At 30.7% G+C, this 18316-nt stretch overlaps 2 protein-coding genes across 3 annotated transcripts in view; both read right to left on the bottom strand.

Moving 5' to 3' along the window:
• Positions 1-18316, bottom strand: part of LOC125833615 (uncharacterized) — a 182522-nt gene that overhangs the window by 78755 nt on the left and 85451 nt on the right. The window lies entirely within an intron of this gene.
• Positions 6827-10212, bottom strand: LOC125833608 (probable xyloglucan endotransglucosylase/hydrolase protein 30). Its single transcript, XM_049512767.1, has 4 exons — positions 9955-10212; positions 9707-9807; positions 9152-9360; positions 6827-7574 (listed from the first exon to the last, which is right to left on the bottom strand). The coding sequence occupies exons 1-4, from the start codon at positions 10139-10141 to the stop codon at positions 7043-7045; spliced, it is 1029 nt and encodes a 342-aa protein (XP_049368724.1). The 5' UTR covers positions 10142-10212; the 3' UTR covers positions 6827-7042.

Below are 18316 nucleotides of genomic sequence, written 5' to 3'. Positions count from 1 at the left end.
AAAGAACATAAATTAATTCACAAAAAACTAAAATCTATAAAACATACAAGAATCTGGAAAAACAGAACGGAAAAAGATCAAGCCCACTGAATGCACAGTGTCCCCTTAAGGAAATTATTCCCCTCTAGTATCCGAGGTTTGATTTGGAATATGTCCTCCCATGATAGAATGATCTCAATCACCAGTATTGATACCCAAAACGCTGGTGTCAGCGAGCCACTCAATGACAGTAAAGTACACGACGAAACTTTGTGCAGAAGAAAAGAAGAAGAAATCAGAAAAATTCGTAAGAAAAAAGTCGGAAGAATCAGTGGTATTTATAGCCAAGAGGAACTAGTTCCGAAAGGTTGCAACCTTTCAGAATCCACACGACCATTCTTGAAAGTTTGTAACCTTTCAAACGGTCATGGTTGTTCCTGAAAGTTGCAACCTTTCCAACGGCGGGAAATTCAAATAAAACGGGAAAGTTTAAATAAAACAGGTCGCGCGCGGATCCAAGTCGGGTCGGAACGTTTCAGTTAATTAACTAATTAATTGAAACATTTTGGCCATTTAATTTATTTTAAATAATTAAAACAAACTTTGTCCAAAAATAATCTCTCGATCGATCATTTTCCAAAGCCAAAGCCGAAGCCGAAGTAGAGCCGAGTGAGCGACATTCCTCTTTCCAACCCTTTTAACAATTAATAAAAGTGTTTCTCTATTTAAACGCTTCTATTTTTCTTTCCACCGCCGATGAGGGAGAAATGCCTTTTTACTAAAGCATAAGAGGACTTTTCAAGTTCCTCTCTTTTCATCTTCCTTCTATTTCTCATTAACTTTTGTTATATACCCAACAATCCCCCACATGAATGGGGAATGGTTATAACATAAGGAATGCACGGACGAGTGTGTATTTTACAAGCAAGGATCAATTGCATCTGGATAAGTAGGTTTTCCTTTGGATTTTTCGTAGTGAACATATGTCGGATATACTCGGTCAATCGGTAGATGCAATATCTTTAAACCGTCGAGCTTTGGTGTATACCTAGACAACCATATGTCACACAATTCACCCTTCACCGTTTATGGTTCTTACGGTTATGTTCATTTCAGCCATGAACACCTCCTAGTTTCATGAGTGTATAGAGAAATAGTCTTTTGACAAAAAATTCTCCTTTAAGCGACTTACACTTCACACTCACATAGGTGATTTCTAACCGTGTCTTATCGTAGATACACTATTTGGTCAAATCTCCAAACTTAGCAAATCATTAAAAACTTTAAGCTTTATGAACTCATTAACAAGCCTTAAAGTCTTAACCTTGTTCTTGAACATTGTCTTCATCATGAGAATGGATTTAGTTGATTGACAATGTCGAACCGTCAATCACAACTTTGTTTTTCTCCTTGAATCTAGCTCTTGGGATCTCTAGTCTGCTAGATAGAGTTACCATCATGATAACTTGTCCTAAGCAAACCCATTCCCTTAGATGATCTTTCAACTGCCTCTCTCACTAGCCCTTTCGTTAGTGGATCTGATACATTGTTGCTTGACTTCACATAGTCAATTGTGATAATTCCACTAGAGAGTAGTTGTCTTACGGTGTTATGTCTCCGTCGTATATGACGAGACTTCCCGTTGTACATGATGTTTCATGCCCTACTTATTGATGTTTGACTATCACAATGTATGCAAATAGGTCCCACAGGTTTGGGCCAGAATGGAATATACTCTAAGAAATTCCTGAGCCATTCAACTTCTTCACCAACCTTATCTAAAGCAATAAATTAAGATTTCATTGTGGAGCGAGCGATACATGTCTGTTTAGACAATTTCCAAGAGATTGCTCCTCCACCAAGTGTAAACACATAACCACTTGTGGATTTTACTTCATTTGACCCGGTGATCTAATTTGCATCACTATATCCTTCAATCACGACAGAATATTTATTATAATGCAAAGCATAGTGTTGTGTATGTTTCAGATACCCCAACACACGTTTCATTGCCATCCAGTGAGTTTGATTCAGATTACTAGTGAATCGACTCAGTTTGCTAATAGCACATGCTATATCTGGTCGCGTACAATTCATAATATACATCAAACTTCTCAACACTCTGCATATTCCAATTGAGAGTCACTTTCACATTCATTCTTTTGAAATGTAAAACTTAAGTCAATTGGAGTTTTGGTAACATTGAAATTAAAGTACTTGAACTTATCCAATACTCTTTCAATATAATGAGATTGAGATAATGTTAGTCCCTGAGGAGTTTTGAAAATCTTGATCCCTAAGATCAAATCATTAACTCCTAAGTTCTTCATATCGAACTTGCTGGACAGCATGCGCTTAGTAGCATTTATATCGTCAATATATTTACTCATTATTAACATGTCATCGACATAAAAACAAACAATGACTTCATGATTCAGAATGTTTTTAATGTAAACACACTTATCACATTCGTTAATCTTGAATCCATTTGCCAACATTGTTTGGTCAAATTTAGCATGTCATTGTTTGGGTGCTTGCTTGAGCCCATAAAACGACTTTACAAGTCTGCACACTTTCTCTTCTTTATCAGGAATCACAAACCCTTCAGGTTGTTCCATGTAAATTTCTTCCTCCAACTCGCCATTTAAGAAGGTTGTCTTTACATCCATCTGGTGAATTTTAAGATCATGCATTGCCGCTAGTGCTATTAGCATCCTAATTGATGTTATCTTTGTTACTGGAGAGTATGTATCAAAGTAGTCCAGACCTTCCTTTTGTCTGTATCCTTTGACTACAAGTCTAGCCTTATAATTGTCAATAGTCCCATCGGCTTTCATTTTCCTTTTAAAGATCCACTTTGATCTTAAATGTTTATTTCCTGGAAGAAGATCAGTCAATTCCCAAGTATAATTACTTAAAATTGATTTGATCTCACTATTGACTGCTTCTTTCCAATAGATTGACTCAGACGAAGACATATCTGCTTTAAATGTTGGAGACTCATTTTCAAGCAAGAATGCCACAAAATCTAGTCCTAAAGACGTGGATTTTCGTTGGCGATTACTACGCCTAGGATTTTCATTAGATAGTGTATTTTCCATTGATTTTTCTCGTGGTCGTTTAGGTCTTTCACTTGTCGACTCACATTCAGTTTTATACGGATAAATGTGTTCAAAGAACTCAACATTATCTGACTCAATTATCGTATTCACATGAATTTCAGGATTATTAGATTTGTGAACCAAAAACCGACAGGCTTTACTATTCACAATATATCCAATAAATACACAATCCATTGTTTTAGGTCCAATTTTCACCCTCTTGGGTATATGAACCTCTACCTTGGCTAGACACCCCACACTTTGAAATATTTCAAGTTGGGTTTCCTTTCTTTCCATAACTCATATGGAATCGATTGCGTTTTTCTATGGGGTACCCTATTGAGTATCTTGTTAGCCGTAAGGATGGCTTCCCCCCCCATATTTTTTGCGGTGAACCAGAACTGATTATCAAGGCATTCATCATTTCTTTTAATGTTCTGTCCTTCCGTTCAGCCACACCATTGGACTGTGGTGTATAGGGTGCAGTAGTTTGATGGATAATACCATATTCCAAACATATTTCTGCAAAAGGAGATTCGTATTCTCCACCCCTATCACTCCGAATCATTTTTATCTTTAGATTCAATTGATTTTCCACTTCATTTTTGTATTGCTTAAATGCATCAATTGCTTCATCCTTACTATTAAGCAAATATACATAACAGAATTGAGTGCAATCGTCAAATAAAGTTATAAAATACTTTTTCCCACCACGAGATGGTATTGACTTCATATCACATATATCTGTGTGAATTAAGTCTAAAGGTTTTGAATTCCTGTCAACAGACTTATAAAGATGTTTAACAAACTTACTTTCCACACAAATTTCACATTTCGATTTATCGTATTTGAAATCAGGCAATACTTCTAAAGTAATAAATTTTCGCAAGGCTTTATAATTTACATGTCCCAAACGGGCATGCCATAAATCATTTGAATCCACTAAGTAAACAGAAGCAGAATTCTTATTAATACTATCAACAACCATTACATTCAGTTTGAAGAGACCCTCATTGAGGTAGCCCTTTCCTAAGAACATCTCATTCTTACTTATTACAACTTTGTCACTAACTAGGACACACTTAAACCCGTTCTTAACGAGCAATGCAGCAAAAACTAAATTCTTCCTAATAGTAGGAACATGCAGAACGTTGTTCAAAGTCAATACCTTGCCGGATGTCATTTTCAACATTACTTTCCCAGTTTCTGCAATCCCCGTTGTTGTTGTGTTTCCCATGAACAAATCTTCATCAAACTCAGCGGGAGTGTATGTTGCAAAGGCTTCTTTCGCAGAGGAAATATGTCGAGTGGCACCTGAGTCGAGAAATCACTCCTTGGGATTTTCAACTAAGTTGCACTCCAAGATCATTGCATAGAGGTCATATGCATCTTTCATCTCTTCCACGATGTTTGCTTGACTTTTTTCCTTTGCCTTTGTCTTTGTCTTTGTCCTTTCTTGGAGCAGGACAGTCAGAAGACTTATGACCAGTCTTACCACAATTGTAACAATTGCCTTTGAATTTCTTCTTGGCCTGTTCTGACTTCTGTCCGTTGGACTTCTTTCTCTTCTTGTCTTTGGTAGGAGCTTCTTCAACAATATTAACTCTAATTACTGTCGAACCCTTACGAGACATCTTTTCGGCGATTTTGTTATCTTTCTCAATCTTGAGCTGAATCACAAGATCTCAAGGTTCATTTTCTTATATTTGTGCTTTAAATAATTCTTGAAGTCATTCCACAAAGGAGGTAACTTTTCGATCATTGCAAGCACTTGAAAAGCTTCATTTACTACCATATCCTCAGCAATCAGATCATGGAAAATAAGTTGAAGTTCCTGTACTTGTGATCTAATAATTTTACTATCTAACATTTTATAGTCTAAAAACTTTGCGACCACAAACTTTTTCAAGCATGCATCTTATGTCTTATATTTGTTCTCAAGTGCATCCCACAATTCTTTCAAAGTTGTCATTGCACTATAGACATTATATAAGTCATCCTTTAAAGAACTAAAAATGTAGCCCTTACATAGGAAGTCTGTTTGTTTCCATGCTTCAATAATCATGAATTTTTCTCTGTTTGTCATTTCAGCAGCAGGCACCGGAGTTACTTCATTGGTAAATTTATGCAAACCAAGAGTGGTAAGCCAGAAAAATACTCGTTGCTGCCATCATTTGAAATTCACACCAGAGAATTTTACCGTTTCTCTGCTGGTGGTATAACAGTTCGGGTTGGTGCAGCAACAGCCACCGTAACATTATCATTTGTCATTTCAGAATCAAAATCTATAATAAACAGAAATTGATACAAATGACTTAGTAAGCAATAACTTAAATTACAAACATAATATGAGTATAAAACCACGAAGGTTTTTGTCTCCACCAAAAACACAAATTAAAATAAAATAAATATAATTTCCTTAAGATTGTTGTCAATCTGTGTTTAAAACAGTAGCACTGATTATCAAAAACTTTGCAGAAACACGAAGTTACCAAAGTTTTCAATAAGCCAGTAACGATACAGCAGAACATAAATTAATTCACAAAAAGCTAAAATCTGTAAAACAAATCAGAATCTGGAAAAACAGAACGGAAAAAGATCTCTCCCACTGAATGCACAGTGTCCCCTTCAGAAAATTATTCCCCTCTAGTATCCGATGTTTGATTTGGAATATGTCCTCCCAGGATAAAATGATCTCAATCACCAGTGTATTGATACCCAAAACGCTGGTGTCAGCGAGCCACTCAACGACAGTAAAGTATACGAAGAAACTTTGTGCAGAAGAAATCAGAAAAATTCGTAAGAAAAAAGTCTAAAGAATCAGTGGTATTTATAGCCAAGAGGAACTGGTTCCGAAAGGTTGCACCCTTTCAGAATCCACATGACCATTCTTGAAAGTTTGCAACCTTTCAAACGGTCATGGTTGTTCTGAAAGTTGCAACCTTTCAGAACAGTCATTTCTAACGGCGGGTAAGTTTCCCATTCAAATTAAATGGGAAAGTTTAAATAAAATGGGCCGCGCGCGGATCCGAGTCGAGTTATGACGACGACGCGAGGGGGTCCCTCTTTCCAACCCTTTTAACAATTAATAGAAGTGTTTCTTTATTTAAACTCTTCTATTTTTCTTTCCACCACCGATGAGGGAGAAATGCCTTTTTACTAAAGCATAAGAGGACTTTTCAAGTTCCTCTCTTTTCATCTTCCCTCCATTTCCCATTAACTCTTTGCTATATACCCAACAGTAACTCCATAACATCATCCATGATCATTCCACAATCTCAATGATTAATTAATATTATATTTAAACCAAGTTATAGTTATTTTCTTAATTAATAATAGTACGCTTGAAAAATAATATTCTTTCTCTATACTTCTCATAGGCTCTCATTTCTATTTGCTACTATTGTAGTTCTAATTTTTTAACAATCATCATTCTGTGTTGTTTTACGAGCTAAATAGATAAATAAATTAGCAAGTAAACATAACTAATATTATTTTTTCTCTATGATAGAACTTGCCTAACTCTATGGAAGTTTGAAAACTAACAAGAGCCTAACTTTGGGACCATGTAAGGTGTGAACAAACAATCTTGAAGTTAGTTTATGATTATCTTATATGGGTGAATTTATAGTTTAGTTCTTCAAAAGAAAAGACACTTTGTTAAATATGATATATTGAAGTTTATCAGATCATGATATTATATGATTAATTTGGAGAAAAGAATGTATGGAGCCTTTATTAATTAGTAATTCAATATACATAATTTAATCTCTTTATTTATATTACAATATAACTCAATCAATGTTCACACTTTACATATAATCATTTTTCACCCTTCACTCTGACAATATATCCTATAACAAAATCTATAATCCAAGAAAAATAAAAAAAATTCACGCTTCTCTCATTTTTTTTATCTATATACACATCAACAATAATATTATTGGTAAACAAAAATCGAATCACTCTTCATCTTCATTTCCATAATTCCTAGCATCAAGAACTTCACTTCTTGATTTCTTAGGATGACGATGTCCGTGGTGCTTGTTTATAAACTTCAACCTTCCAGTCTCTTTAAAACGTTGTTGCTCAACTGGATCTATTTCGCACTCTGGTGGTGGCACTGAGTACCTCAACGAATCGTAACAGTAAGAATAGTACATATATTTCGCCCTGAATCTTTTCATGGCCATTCTTTGTCTCGATGTAATCCTTGAAAAATCCGCGTTTTGGAGTTCAACATCTTTTTCATCACAAAGACTAGGGTTTACAACTTGTTCCAATGGGTCCATTGCACATCCATTGAGTACTAAATCAGTAAATTCAGCTATAAATGGTGCATATTTGTAATTTGTTTTGTATTTTCCACCTGAAGTAGCCCAATCTGAAGCATCCCAAATTGTTGCATATAGGCCCATTGGCTTTGATGGGTAGTCTCCACCCATTGCATCATTTCTTACTATTTCTCTAATTGGAACATCATCTATATAAAATCTGTTGTCAAAATAGAAATTAATTAATAAAAAATGTCAATAATTGAGAGGTTCAATCTATCATTTAATTACTTTAATGTGGATAAGGTTATATGTACCTTTTTTCTAATTAAGAAATTAATAATTGATAATGTTAGTCAATTCAATGTAATACAAAGTGGTTACACTATATTGTGAGAAATAATTTATATTAGTCAATTCAATCTAATACAAAGTGGTTACACTATATTGTGGGAAATAATTTATATTAGTCAATTCAATCTAATACAAAGTGGTTAAACTATAGCAGCATATTGGTTGGAAGAAAAGAGGATCTTTAATATAGGTTAACAAACAACAACTACAATATCCCATCTCATAAGTGTGGTCTGAAGAGGGTGATGCTTATTCAGTTATTCATATCTTGTGAAGATAAAAATGTTTTTTTTCTGAGACCCTCGACTAAAATAATAGGTTCTAGAAAGCAAATATTGATCTAAAATCTCATATTATTTGTTTTTGTATTTTTTTTTCTTTTCGAATTTATCTTCTAAAGAAATATTATAAGCCAGATGATTTTTATGTGATTAAAGAAACTCTTGATGTTCACATCCAGAAAGAAGCAAACAACAAAATTAAATTGTCAATAATTGAGAGGTTCAATATTGTAAACGATATTATCATTTAATTAATTACTTTAATGTGGATTTGGTTATATCATATATATGTACCTTTTTCTAATGAAAAATAATTCAAGTGGGGGTATGTAGAGAGTGATGAGTACGTAGAGTTCAACCTTATCTTATAAAAATAGATCAGTTGTTTTCGATAAATCCTAATCAGTTGTTTCTATATATTTTTCCACTCTTGCATTTATTTTTCTTAAAAAATATTATAGCTACATATTTTATATGTAATTAAGGAAACTCATGTTCACATCCAGAAAGGAAAAAAAAAAGAAAATTAAATTGTCAAATCATGAATTAAGACATAATTGTCATTTTGTCAATGAGTTACTTTAATAATGATTAATTAGGGTAGTTATCTACAATTTGATCACGGAACATTAGACTTTTCCAGTTCAGTTATACGTCGTCGTCTTTTGAATAAATCAGATAGAAAATGTGACTAATAAATAGATTCATTGAACCAGGTCAATCACTAATTCATCATCACGTAAAAGAAAAAAAAAAGTCTCACCATACATTTTTAATATTCAAAATGCAATAATTTTTAGTAAAATATCCACCAACAAAACGTCATGAGTTTTAGATTAGAATAATTAATAAAATTTAACTTTTACATAAAATTATACTCTCTCCGTCCACTTTTAATTGTTATGACTTTTACATAAAGTTATACTTTATCAAGTTAAAATCAGACAAATGATACAATCATATTATTCAAACATGTGATACTTGAAAGTTGTACCGTGCATATTAATTTGTTGTAGAACAGTAATAACCGTGTTTTTGTAAAGGTCAAACTAGTAGAAAAAGCAGCCGCAAAAATGAGAAATTTATATTCAACGAATCCGCGTTGTACTTTACTTAAATTTAAAGAAAGAAGTTAAAATAAATTAAAGTAAGTAAAACTCACATGATGTTTTTGTTGGTCCACAAAATACTATAACGATGGAACTCTTTAGAAGGATCAAACCATAGAGTATATCTTTCTTCTCTTCCTCTATGTGTGCTTCCATTTCCATACATATTTGTTTGAAATCTCCATGCTTTTCCTCTTATATTTCCCAAAAATTCAAAATCTAGTTCATCATGTGTCTTCTTAAATACATCTTGATTCGTTGTCTGCGCCCAAATAAACAGAGTCAGAATTTCTATTAAAGAAAGTTAAATTATATAAAGAAATAAATTACACATGAAAAAACATCAACAAATTGAACATATGATAATATGTATACATAAAATAAATTATCTATTTATACAATATAGTTTTTCAGCGAAAGAATATCTGAAAAAGGTGGCTCCCATATTAAAACCGTGGGTGAAGATAGAGGGGTGCAGGGAGGTACTGAACCCCTTCGTTGAAATATTATATTATGGAAATAGATTTGAATTCCTGACTCCGCTGATTAAAACTACGATAAAGATCATATTTGAAAAAAAAAAAAGGAATAATATTAACGATACATACATAGAAGGCAACAACGATTCCTGCAGTATAATCTGATGGCAATTTAATTTTAGCACTGAAGAAACCATGGTTGTAAAGGTCAGAAGACTTGAAACCTGAACCTGTAATAATAATTTCAAATAATAATTAGAAAAAAAAAACAAATAAATTTAGACATATTATAGGTATATTAAGTTACTTGCCATGACAAATATTTTTCATGACTTCTGTCGTATCAAACACAGTGAAATTTGGAAATATATGTTTACCTGTGTTTTGGTTGAGATGAAGTTGAAGGCTATTATCATCGTTAGCATGAAGAATGTTTCCATCACCAAAGAGATGGCTGAATCCTTTGTTAAAAGGAATTGTTGAGACATCATTAAAGGCTCTACAAAGCCAAACATGGAAAAACAATAAGACAGAAAGACTTATTTTCATTCTGATGAAATCCATTTTTTTGTTTCTGTTTTTTTCTGAGGCCACTATGTGTTTTTATATGTGCTTGGAGAGAAGGGGTGTATATATGTGTAGTGGTTTTGGATAAATTGTTTTTATATTTGTTTTGGTTGGTTACGTTATGAAGAAGGTTTGGTGGGGTATTATTGGAAATTAAAAAGGAGAAAATAGATTTTGGTTTTTGAGTCTATGATTAAAAAATTGGGAGGTGGTTCCGCCGGACATAAAATATTTCTAACTGAGAACTTAACATGATTTTAGATAGAAATATTTAAAGATTGAAAATTATTATAGAAAGATATTACTTAATTAATAGGTAGCCGAGTGTCGTAATACGAGAGACGGTGAGTGAGCTAGTCACCTTTTCTTTTTACTATTAAAATAGCATTACCAATTACTTGAATAGTTCTTTTATTCATGCTATTTAATTGGTTGTGTATCTTGTCACTTTATTATCGTTATTTTGAATATCTATAATAAATAATTTCTCTACCTCATAAAAATAAATTATGCATATATTATATCTTTTCAAATTTTATTTGTGGAATTACATTTGCTTCTTGTTTTTGTAGTCTATGATTAAGCTTATTCTATATTTGGATAGCATTTATTTAATGCATTTCTGATTTATAGTTGTTAGTTGCTTTTCCGGCAAGATATCGGAATGTATTATTTTTAATAAATAATAAAATAATAAAAAAATAATAATAATAATAAAAAAAATAAAAAAATAATAATAATAATAAAGGCTACAAAAAAATAATTTTGATAAGTTCATTATGCCTTTACAAGTGTATAACACGTCACATATCACTATGATATATCAATTTGAAATATTGATGTTACATTCTCAACAAACTCATAGGTTATTAACAAGATAAGAATCATACTTATATTTGAAATAAAAACAAATGATTAGTCTATTTGTTATGATTTTTTACATTAAAGCGGTAATCATTTCCAAGCTTATTCTTTCTTCATTATTTTTATGCTCTCATTTTTATTTTTTTCTTCAACTCAATGATGGCAATGATTATTTAACTTATTCCATATCATAACAATTTATATTAATGTGCGGGTGCGGTTAAAATAGTTTTTGAAATATTAAATTGAAAATAACGATCATTATCTTTTTAATCAGAATCTAAACAAAAGTTACTGAATCAATCTAGATTAGCTATGCCTAATAGAAGTAAAACAAATATTATACCTTGCTGTATTATAAGCTGACGTTATTACCCCTGGACTTAACATGTGGGTTAGGTCTAAAAAGCTTAATATTAATGGAATTAGTTAAAGTCAATATTGGTTGAACTGATATTTTCTTAATTAAAGAAAAAAACGGTCTTAAATATATTAGAAAATTGAAATAATTAACTCTGATGACTTTATAAGTTTATCATACGTAAGAGAACAGTCTGTCCACGTGTCCAACAATCAACTTATATGCTCACTGAATTTCATATGCCAAAAAATGTTTTATTTTTAAATTATTGAAAATATTAGCTTGAAATTGTCGAAATTTGGTCGTTACTAAGATATTTTTTAAAAAGAAGCCACTTGATTGGGGGAAAAGAAAAAAAAAAGCAAACTTCAATCTTTTCAGTGACAGTTGTCATTTTTTTAGGACAAAGAAAGAAAGGTCAGAATTGAAAATAAAACAGAGTATATTATAATAAGGCCAAAATTGAAAAAGAAAAAAAAACTTGATAAAAATAGAAAGTGAAATCCAAATTAAAGAAGCGTCTAAAAACTGGGTTTTCATCTTTGAATTGAACTAATAAATAGGACCACATGACACCAAAGTGAAAATGATCTAGAAGAATCCTTCGTTCAAATTGTTACGTACCGTATAAAAATATTAATTTCAGATAAATATAAATATGCGATATATATATATATATATTATATATCACCTTTCCACGGAAATCAATATGACAATAGAAAATTAGATATATGACACGATAGAACATTATATTTCTTATATATATTTAAAATTATAACTGACTTGTGTGATCACCTTCCGTTAATATAAAATGAATTTGGTCATTATTCTTAAGGAATAATCGTAATTTTTAAAACCTTATGATTTATTATATAGTTTTCAACGATATCATAGAGCTATTAAGTGTCCAATTGATGATGTTCGAAAAGTTGTTTTTTTTATTAATAATATATATGATTAATTTCCTTTTTTAGTGTTTAGTTACACTATAAATTAATTATGATATTTTTATTTGTGGGGATGGAAGAGGCGTAGAATAAAAGGAAGTCGAGCATTGCTTTTGCAAGTGCAAGTTAAATTAAACAAAAATCTCTGCCGCTCTTACAAATTATATATTAATTAATAACAAAATAAAATTGTTATCTCATTTACTTATTTTAGAAGGAACCTTTTTCCTACTCTTTAATTAAGTTGTTTAAAGTAGTAATAATTAATTAAGTGAAAAGATGTGTGCCAGGAAATTTTATGTTGTCTTTCTAAAGTGGTTATACCAACTTAAACAACTGTGTCCATATTAATTGGATTCATAATGCAAAGAAAGAATAGGATACCTATCATTTTTTTAAATAAATAAAAATATTAAAGCATAATCAAAGTACACAAATGCAATGATTGTTATCTTTTATCTCTCCACAATAACAAATTCAACAAGATAAATTAATTAACTTTAGGAGAACAAAATTTTATAACAGATGTAATTTCTTTTTGGTTTCTACGTTTTATTTTTCAATGAAATTGCACGAATTCAAAATAATCGAGATTTAATATAAATATCAAACATGAAATGCTCGGAAAAAAAAAATGTATTTTGGTAGGTGTGAGTTCACAAGTCACTTTTTGATTTTCACATATGTACAAAACCAGATAAAATTTTGCTATTATGTCTCATATAACTATTTTTTATCTATATATGTAAAGGTACATACAATGATAATTAAACTAAGAAGCTTTACTTTTTAACAAGTAAAATACACTCCATCTCAAATCATCAAAGATTCTAAATCACAAAAATGTATAGTGGGATTTAGTAATTTGTTTATATGAACTTGTGTAATCTTCTCCTTATGAACTAACTTTAGAAATTGAGTTAAGTTTATTTGTCATATTCTTACATTTTACGAGCAAGGGCAAAACACTTCTTGTTCAAGGAAAGTCAATCAACATCTCTTCACCAAAAAATAGTTCAATTTTTTCTTTACATAAATATTAGATATACTTTAAATTTTCTTAATATTATACGTATATGAAAATTCTGATTGTTCAAAAAGGTGGACGAATGCATATGAATTATGAACCACTACAAAACAAGCATATGTGACTCAAGGTTTATCTTCTACATGTATTTATTTCTTAGATAATAATTCATTTTATTCTAATTGTATGTGAAATTGTCTGGACTTTAAATGGGGTCAGCCAAATGTTTTAGAATCTGCTCTAGTGTTGCTATCTACAGTCGCCTAATTGGGTTTTTATTTGTAGGCTTTTTTCTATTGGTTTTTTCTTTTTAGTGGTTGTCTTGGACCCAGTCCTTAATATTATCCAGAAAAAAAACTATATAATATAATGTGTTATATGTGGCATTCTTTGACTAGGCTGGCAATTTTGTATGGAACACTTAATAGTTTTGGCATCTTTCTTTTAATTAAATTAAAATATTTTGGTGGACAAAAGATCAAGATATTCTTTTTCTTTTAGTGGGAATGGATTACTATTGAAGCATTCAAATAATTGACAAAAAAACATGCATCAAACAAGAATATATATATAGACACACACTCCATCCCTAGTCATTATTTTGTCATATATAATTGTGTACATTTCATTAATAACTATAGTTTAGAGTGTGATTAAAAATAGTCATATAATTTGCGTATTTGTGATCAATTGTAGCTATAATTATTGTAGGGAAAATTGTATGAAATAATAAATTATTAATTTAAATTAAATGCTATAGCCATAGTTTATTTTAATTGTAATTCGTAATAAACATTCTCTTTTTTTTTTGCCATCTGATTCGATATACAATTAGCCATTTTATACATTTCGGTATAAAATGTGTTTGTGTTTGTATAAAGCGAGAGAAAAGTGTATATACAAATACAAATACATATATTTTCGTCCTATACACTTATAATTATACAAATACAGATCTCATTATACAAATTACAATGTATAAATGAATTTATACAAAACAGAACAATTTGTATAAAATTGGATGTTTGTAGCGAATTATACATATTAAAAGCTCCATAGCAAACATAAAATTTGCTATGGAGCGCAATTATGCAAACTATAGCTATAACATACAAATATGATTTTATGTTTGTTATATGTGAAAGTTTCTCATTATTGTATAATGCAGAAAAGTTGTATTAGGCAAGATTATCAGTTATATCACCGGGAGAGTTGTATTTAAATAACATATATCAATCAGTTGTATCAACTGAAAACGTATTAGAGAGTTGTATCAGCAATACAACGAGTGTGTGTATTGTGTTTCACTATAAAACCTAAAATGTAATAATGTTTATATTTTTTTAAAATTATAACTATATATCATAAATACATTCTAAATAGTTGCGCCTAATTTCCCTATATAGTTATGTTACTAGCTAGGATCAATTGTTGTAGTTAAATTGGACTTTGCATGCTTTGGGTCAAGCTTCTCCCGTGTAAAGATTGAGGAAGGACAACCTGGAATATCTTTTTATGGAAAAAGATCCAAAATTATTTTTGTGTTTCTAAAATAATTAATAATCTACTTTTACCCTCTGTTTAAATTTGGATCGATTATACTTTTGCCTTACAAAGCTAACAAATAACATTTAACCTTATTTTCTAACACATCTAACGGAATCATTAAGAAAATATGTATATAAAAAATGATCAAATTTACCTAATATGTTAAACATAAAAGAGGAAATTATTCTCCATAGTAACAATGAAAAAAAATATTCAGAGAAAGATAAGAACAATTTTATGGCAACCATTGAGTTTTTTTAAAATTAATATATAACTGTTTTAGGTAGAATAAATGAATAAGTGAAATAATGGTGATCAGACGTTTAATATAATCTTAGACGTTTAAAAATTTCGTATTGAATCAAAATAAAATAAACTAAATTGAAATGGAAGAGTACATCACTTACGTATTACTAATAGATAAATTTAACTTTATAAAAAGTAAAAATCAAATTACCAACTAAAGACTTGCATGTTTTTATATTGTCAATTGCTTCTCTAATATGAATATGTTAAAGCTAGCTATAACACAATTTGTTCTCAACAGGTAAAATCGATCACTCTACTGCTTAATTTCATGTTCACAATTTCTCTAATGCTATATTCACACATTGATCATTTGTTATTATCATAGTAATAGAATACCTCTTCCTTCCTAAATTTACTTGTCATCAAGTAAGAGGTTAGTTATACAACTTGCCAACTAATAAGATGAAAATGTAAAATATGAAATGTTACTTTATTCAACTTTTATTATAGAGAAAATTTACATAGTATATCAATGTAGTAAAAAAGATGCAGTGTGTATCAATGTGGTTGCGAACACTATTTTTTAGTTCAAAAATGAATATCCATTGAGATACCACGCTTTATTTAAGAACAAACGATTAAAACGTCCATCCTTCTCCGATGAAAATATTATCATTACAACCAGTTGACTTAACAATCAAACTCACAATCCTCATGGCCGAAAGCCCTTATCCTACAACTTGTTCTTCTTTTCTCAAACTTGGATATTCTTATGCAGTACCATTAAGAGTACCATTAAGAGTGTCAAAAAGTTTTATTTTCATTTAACTAGTCATTTATACGTATCCATAGTTTATAACTTTGTATCCAAAAAGCATGAGTATATTATTATATAAGTTTAAAAAAATTCTTTCAAATTAATAAAATATTAGCCATTTATTGTAATATCATGTCTTGGTTTTTGTTCTCAAAATCTTATCAGTAGATAATAAGTTTTAAACAATTTAGTTCAAAGTTCTAAAATATCAAATCATTTAACTAAAAACTTAAAAATTGAATTTAAAATTTACTTCTTTCCTAGTATCATGACTTTATAAGGAAATAATGAACTTTTTTTGAACTAGTATCACGTTTACTGCTTGATACCATCAAAGTGTATATATACTCTGATGATATCAAAAATGATGAAGCAGTGCTTCAGTGAGGACACTACTCAGCTACTCCTTGATGACATCAAGGAGGAAGAGACAATGTTGAGTAAAAAAGTTGCTTAATTATTGTTTCATACCATTAGAGTATATAGATACCATCAGAGTATATATATATATATATACACTTTGATGGTATCAAGGATAAAGAAGCAGTGGTTCAATAAATAAAACAAGGGAGCACTTGGATAGATAGTTTAGGTAGTGGGTTCAATCATGATAAATAGTTTGGATCGAATCTAATTTGAATAAATATTGGGGAACTTTCGCATATAGCCACTCAAAAATTGCTTAATTACGCCCCATAGCTATAGTTTGCTAATTACGATTCATAGCTACATGTTATAGGGAGGAGATTGGGAGCGAGATTGGGAGAGGAAGGAGAGAGGCGAGCAAGAGAAGGCAGAGAGTGGGAGAGAGGTGAATTGTATATGTATATTGGTTAGATAATTTGTATATATGTATATGCATATGTATTTGTATATCTTGCAAGCGAGATTGAGAGAGGAAGGAGAGAGGCGAGCGAGATTGGGAGAGGGACGAGAGAGGCGAGTGAGGCAGGGCAATAATTTGTATAACTTGCATCTCGTTTGTATAATTCACAGGTACGTTTGTATAATTCGCGGGTATGTTTGTATGATTCGTACAAATACTTATTAGTTACGAATTATACAAATGTGGCGATTATACAAACATGACTAATTATACAAACTCGAAGTCAGCCCACGTAATTAATGGTTAATGTTAGTCGCGAGTGGTAATTATAGCAAACTATAACTATGATGACTAATTAAGTAATATAAGTTTGCTTAACCGCGTAATTTTTCCATATATATTTTGCCTAATAGGTCCAATTTGTGTAGTATTTCCTAATTATAATACACATAGTACTATTTTTCTAGTAGTTATAAGAAGACTTTTGTTGAAAAAATTAATTTAATTTAATTGTAACTTGAGATATTAAAATAGAACCGTGATAATATGGGAAGTATTCTTATGTCACTATATAAGAAAATATATATTTTTATATTAAAAAGACTCGAAAATGATATTAAAATTATAATTAATATATAGCTTTTCTAATGATCAGAAATAAAATGTTTTCATTTTTTTAAGAATTAAGTTTGGGTTCTTCAAATAGCTGAGCAAATTTAGTCCTAATTTTTTCTAATGTCGGCACATCTGTTCTCTCTCTCTCTCTCATTTTAAACTCAAATTTTCTAAATTAATTATTTTTATTTTTCCATGAAAATGAATATTTGATTGAATTAATCCTTAAAAGGATATTTTTATAGCTTTGCATATAAAAATGTTTATTCAAGAAAATATTAGAAGTGTATGAATATTTATTAAACAAAGGATAATAATACTATTTTATCATTTATCCTGCCTTTTTATAGTATCCTACTTTTCCTGTAGCCTATAGGTCTGTTCTTCAAATTGCTCGTGCTACATTATGTAACGGTGATAAAACAATATAATCTGTCTACACATTATATTCATCAAAACACTACAATACGACACAATCTAATATAATACCATACATTTATGAAACAATATATAACAACTATCCAAACAAAGTGTATACCATACAGTTGGAAAGAAACTTGATTCACTATTTAGTCCTTCCAAACAATCTCTCGTGATATTGCATCAAGTATCTCCTCAGTTCCGCCTTCACAAGGTAGGAATAAGGCTGCATACACATCATGTTCCCCAAACCCCACTTGTGAGATTACACTGAGTATATTGTTGTTGTTATAACCTTAAGTTCCAATCTTGGTGACATAAGGAAAAATAAGCATTCCTTTGCAAAGTGAGACATTGAGCCTTTCTCTATGCACTGTTTGACAAAAATCTCACAGTGCACCAAAAACCACACTGCACCCGATCTTTTCTCAAAATTCACCATAGCATTTCCAGCATCATAAGGATGCTCTTGATTCTTCTGTCTTGCAAGGCACAGAT

Source organism: Solanum verrucosum, unplaced genomic scaffold, assembly GCF_900185275.1.
Source record: "Solanum verrucosum unplaced genomic scaffold, falcon-dt-bn FXZP01000307.1, whole genome shotgun sequence".
NCBI classification, from domain to species: domain Eukaryota; kingdom Viridiplantae; phylum Streptophyta; class Magnoliopsida; order Solanales; family Solanaceae; genus Solanum; species Solanum verrucosum.
The sequence above is the reverse complement of the archived record's forward strand: the minus strand, read 5'-3'. Positions and strand labels throughout refer to the sequence as shown.

Coding starts and splice junctions, on each gene's coding strand:
- LOC125833608 (XM_049512767.1), bottom strand. CDS start 10,141: ATGGATTTCATCAGAATGAAAATAAGTCTTTCTGTCTTATTGTTTTTC. Junction 9,361..9,706: donor GAATCGTTGTTGCCTTCTAT/GTATGTATCGTT, acceptor ATTTGGGCGCAG/ACAACGAATCAAGATGTATT. Junction 7,575..9,151: donor TGGACCAACAAAAACATCAT/GTGAGTTTTACT, acceptor TTTTGACAACAG/ATTTTATATAGATGATGTTC.